This window comes from Lathyrus oleraceus, chromosome 1 (assembly GCF_024323335.1).
Source record: "Lathyrus oleraceus cultivar Zhongwan6 chromosome 1, CAAS_Psat_ZW6_1.0, whole genome shotgun sequence".
Taxonomy (NCBI): Eukaryota; Viridiplantae; Streptophyta; class Magnoliopsida; order Fabales; family Fabaceae; genus Lathyrus; species Lathyrus oleraceus.
Genome location: NC_066579.1, coordinates 98,776,346 through 98,780,780, shown reverse-complemented (window position 1 = coordinate 98,780,780; position 4,435 = coordinate 98,776,346). Strand labels below are relative to the sequence as shown.

At 33.6% G+C, this 4,435-nt stretch overlaps 1 protein-coding gene across 1 annotated transcript; it reads left to right on the top strand.

The window, feature by feature from the left end:
• The first annotated feature begins 509 nt into the window (after positions 1–509).
• On the top strand, positions 510–3,941 carry LOC127119173 (mitogen-activated protein kinase kinase 3). Its single transcript, XM_051049361.1, has 9 exons — positions 510–749; positions 824–1,084; positions 2,001–2,219; positions 2,320–2,457; positions 2,564–2,731; positions 2,858–2,971; positions 3,103–3,210; positions 3,352–3,443; positions 3,529–3,941. Exons 1-9 carry the CDS (start codon positions 648–650, stop codon positions 3,887–3,889), a joined length of 1,563 nt encoding a protein of 520 aa, XP_050905318.1. The 5' UTR covers positions 510–647; the 3' UTR covers positions 3,890–3,941.
• The last annotated feature ends 494 nt before the right edge of the window (positions 3,942–4,435 follow it).

The window sequence follows — 4,435 nt, the reverse complement described above, 5'->3', positions numbered from 1 at the left end:
ATATAATATATTTTTATTTTGTTTTAATGTATTTTTAAAAATATATAATATATTTTCATTTTAGAATAATAAATTAAACATATATTTTTTATTATATAATTCATTTAAATTAATTCTAATTGAAAGATAAAGCATTGAGACAAAGAGTAGTAAACCCGAAGTAAGTCAATAGATGCAGGTTCTTTGCTTTTTTTTGCGGAAAATGAAAAAGAGGAAGATGACATAATTAATTTTAATTAAGATAAATTTAAATGAACTATGTAATAAAAAAGAAAAGAATAATTTATTATTCTAAAATAAAAATATATTATGAATTTTCAAAAATACATTAAAATGAACTTGAAATGATAAAATAATTTGAAACAGGATATTGGGGAGTTGACATGTGGCATAAAGGGAAAATATACAAAAGATAGAGTTGAAAATGAATAAGACAAAGGATAATGTGATGTTTATTTAGAGAGAAAAAAAGTGAGAGAAAGTAAATTATAAAAAATAGAGAAAAAGTTAGAGAAAAATAAAAAATTAAAAAAATAGATTATATTTGTGAACAAATGAGCTGATACCATCAAGACACTCACGATTTGAGAAAACAATCTACAATTTGTTAATTTTCCGAAACCCCATTAAAGTTTTTGGATTCAACAATGTCTGGTTTAGAGGAGTTAAGAAAAAAGCTCGCACCTTTATTTGATGCTGAAAAGGGGTTTTCATCAACTTCATCTTTTGACCCTAATGATTCTTACACCGTAAGCCCTTTATTTTCTTTCTCTCTTTTGTTCATTTTTGTTGTCTAATATGAGTTTTGTTTTTGGTTGACAAGTTTTCAGATGGTGGAACTGTAAACTTGTTGAGTAGATCATATGGGGTTTACAATATCAATGAATTAGGGTTACAGAAGTGCTCAACTTCTAGGTCTGTTGATGATGAGGTTGATGATGGTGAGAAAACATATAGGTGTGGTTCTCATGAGATGAGGATTTTTGGAGCTATTGGTAGTGGTGCTAGTAGTGTTGTTCAAAGAGCTATGCATATACCAACTCATAGGGTTCTTGCTTTAAAGAAAATCAATATCTTTGAGAAGGTATTCTATTCCCCTTATTCTTAATTCTTATGCCATTTTTTAAATTGAATTCATAGTTTACTATTTCCATTTGAATCTCGTGTTGCATATATATCAATTGTATTTGTATAGGGGAAAACTTAGTTTGCAAGTTAGTGTAAACCATAGGGTAGTTATCATGGTTTTGAATAGCGGTTGCGGTTATGGTTGTACCGTGGTTCCTAATTGCTGTTAACTGCGGCACATACTGGCTTAACTGCAGCTGCTTTGTGGTTTTGTTGAAATAAAAAACCGTTATGTCGCGACCCTTTTCCTGTTGCGGACCATAATTTAAAACTCTGGTAGTTATTGATAGCTACCTTTTCCGTGTGTTAGTTTCTAACTATAGATATACCCTTGTATTGTATTCATCTTTTCAGTTTGAATGTAAAAGAAATGTCTCTTAGCTCTCTTCAATCTCAATTTTCTCTTAATTCTGTTAATGGAAATATGTGTTTTTTGTTGTTGTTACGGTTAGTCCCGCCATAAAATTATTCATGATTGGCATTAAGGAAGCGGTAGCGTACAGGAAATATGCTATTTGGTTGTTTATATGTGATATTTTCTTGACGATGTGTGATACACTCTCGAGTCTTGATGTTGTGTTTTTAAGTTATGGAGTTGCTAGACACTTTATTTGTGACTCAAATAGTGTTTGTCAAATAGCGGTTCTATAGCATTATAGCCTAGTGAAATTTGAACAAATTGCTATTGTTTCGTGATATGCTATTTAGTGCAGAGTGTTGTGAAATAGTGATTTTAATGGCGTAATAGCACTATAAGCTATAGTGTGACCGAATTTGAAGAAACCGCTATTTCTTGCAAATTGCGATTGACAACACTGGCTTTGAAGTTATAGAGTTGCTAGAATTATAATGATACCTTTTGTGCCTATTAGGAGAAAAGGCAGCAGCTGCTTACTGAGATAAGGACGCTATGTGAAGCGCCTTGTTATGAGGGTCTTGTGGAATTTCATGGTGCATTTTACACCCCAGATTCTGGACAAATAAGCATAGCTTTGGAGTACATGAATGGAGGATCACTTGCAGATATTTTGCGAAGGCATAGAATGATACCTGAACCTATATTATCATCCATGTTTCAGAAGCTCTTACATGTGAGTAACATATTCTTCTATTTTCATTTTGAACTTATCATTACCGAAGAACACTGAAAATTGAGATATGCTAACTTGATTGATATTTATCTTTTGGAAGGGTCTAAGCTATCTGCATGGAGTCAGATATTTAGTTCACAGAGACATAAAGCCGGCCAATTTACTCATTAATCTCAAAGGGGAGCCGAAAATTACCGATTTTGGTATTAGTGCCGGTTTAGAGAATTCAGTTGCAATGGTTAGTATATACTCTATCGGTCTCAGTTTGGTAGAATTGTTTGCAAATGTAAACTTTCTTCTTTGGTCACACGAGGACAATACTAATATATAATGTACCTTTTCAGTGTGCTACATTTGTTGGCACTGTTACATACATGTCACCCGAGCGAATTCGAAATGAAAGCTATTCCTATCCAGCTGATGTATGGAGCCTAGGTCTTGCGCTTCTCGAATGTGGGACAGGAGAATTCCCATATACTGCCAATGAAGGTCCTGTCAATCTTATGTTGCAGGTGTGTGCCAATGCTTCTTCGTGTTATTTGTTTGACCGGACGCTGTATGTGATAACTCCATTCTACTAATCCGATTGCAGACATGTATTTCCAGCTGAAAATAATTATACTTGCTTTTTGTGGCAGATCCTTGATGATCCATCACCATCACCCTCAAAAGAGAAGTTTTCGCCTGAATTCTGCTCCTTTGTTGATGCTTGCTTACAGAAGGATCCAGATAAGAGACCAACGGCAGAACAGGTAAGAAAAATAGCAATCATAGATGCGCTATAGCACTACAGTGTAGTGGATTTTGAACAACATTGAGTCAGACACTCCATTGGATAAGAACATGACAGTATGAAATGATCTTGATAATTTTATGTTTGCAGCTTCTTTTGCACCCTTTCATCACAAAGTACCAGACTGCCAAGGTAGATTTAGCAGGATTTGTTCGCAGTGTTTTTGATCCTAAGCAAAGAATGACCGACCTGGCAGATGTAAGTTAAAAAATTCAAAAATAATAATTACCTTCATTTGTCACATAGATATATTGATTTTAACATGTGGATAGTAGTTTGTGTCAATTGCTTAAGAAGGTTTGATCTGAAACTGTTTTTACTTTGCATTTTTTTCTGCAGATATTGACAATACATTATTACTTACTATTCGATGGACCCGATGATTTGTGGCAAGATACAAAGAACTTGTATAACGAAAACTCAATTTTCAGGTGCGAACTTTTTTATGTTTTAGTTTTGCACCAATTTGTTATTTCGTAAATTTGAGGGACTAAATTGCTGAACGCTATTTTGCAGTTTCTCTGGGAAACAACATATTGGTCCTAAAAATATCTTCACAACTCTATCGAGTATCCGGACAACATTAATTGGCGACTGGCCACCGGAAAAGTTAGTGCACGTGGTCGAAAAGCTTCAGTGTCGAGCACATGGTGAAGATGGAGTTGCAATCAGAGTCTCAGGATCATTCATAATTGGCAATCAGTTTCTCATATGTGGAGATGGGATTCAAGTAGAGGGATTACCAAACTTTAAGGATCTTGGAATTGATATTCCTAGTAAGAGAATGGGTACATTTCATGAACAATTCATAGTGGAACCAACCACTCAAATTGGATGTTACACCATTGTTAAACAAGAACTGTACATTAACCAATAATGATAGATTATCATTTTTTTTAATGATAATGTCTAATTATTCTTTATCACTATCTTTTGCTGCAAATGCTAAAATAGTTTTTTGTTTTTGTTTTTGAAAAGAGGGCCTACGCCCAAAAGAGAAACTAAACAAAGAAAACACGACCCCTAAAGCATCGTTAGAGAGTACAAATAAGGGGACTTCTTTATGCAACCTATATGTTTCTACCGCACCACGTGAATTTTTAAAAATGTATTCTATTTCTGAAGATGCATCTTTGGATGTATCTCTTATATTTTCAACAAAGGTCATTCTGAGAGGTGTGATATAAATTGAATTATTATTATTTTGAAGATTCATCTCCGAAATATTTTAAGAAATATCTTATATATTTTAGAGGTGATTTTATGATGAGGATCTATAGGTCCTTATATAAGTTCTGTCTTGAAATTGGTTCAGGAGAAGTTTCGGAGATGCATCTCCTGAACAAGATAATAGGATGCAGTTTCGGAGGTATATCTTTGGAATCAACATGTTAGTCATTGAGTGGTCCATATTTATCTATGA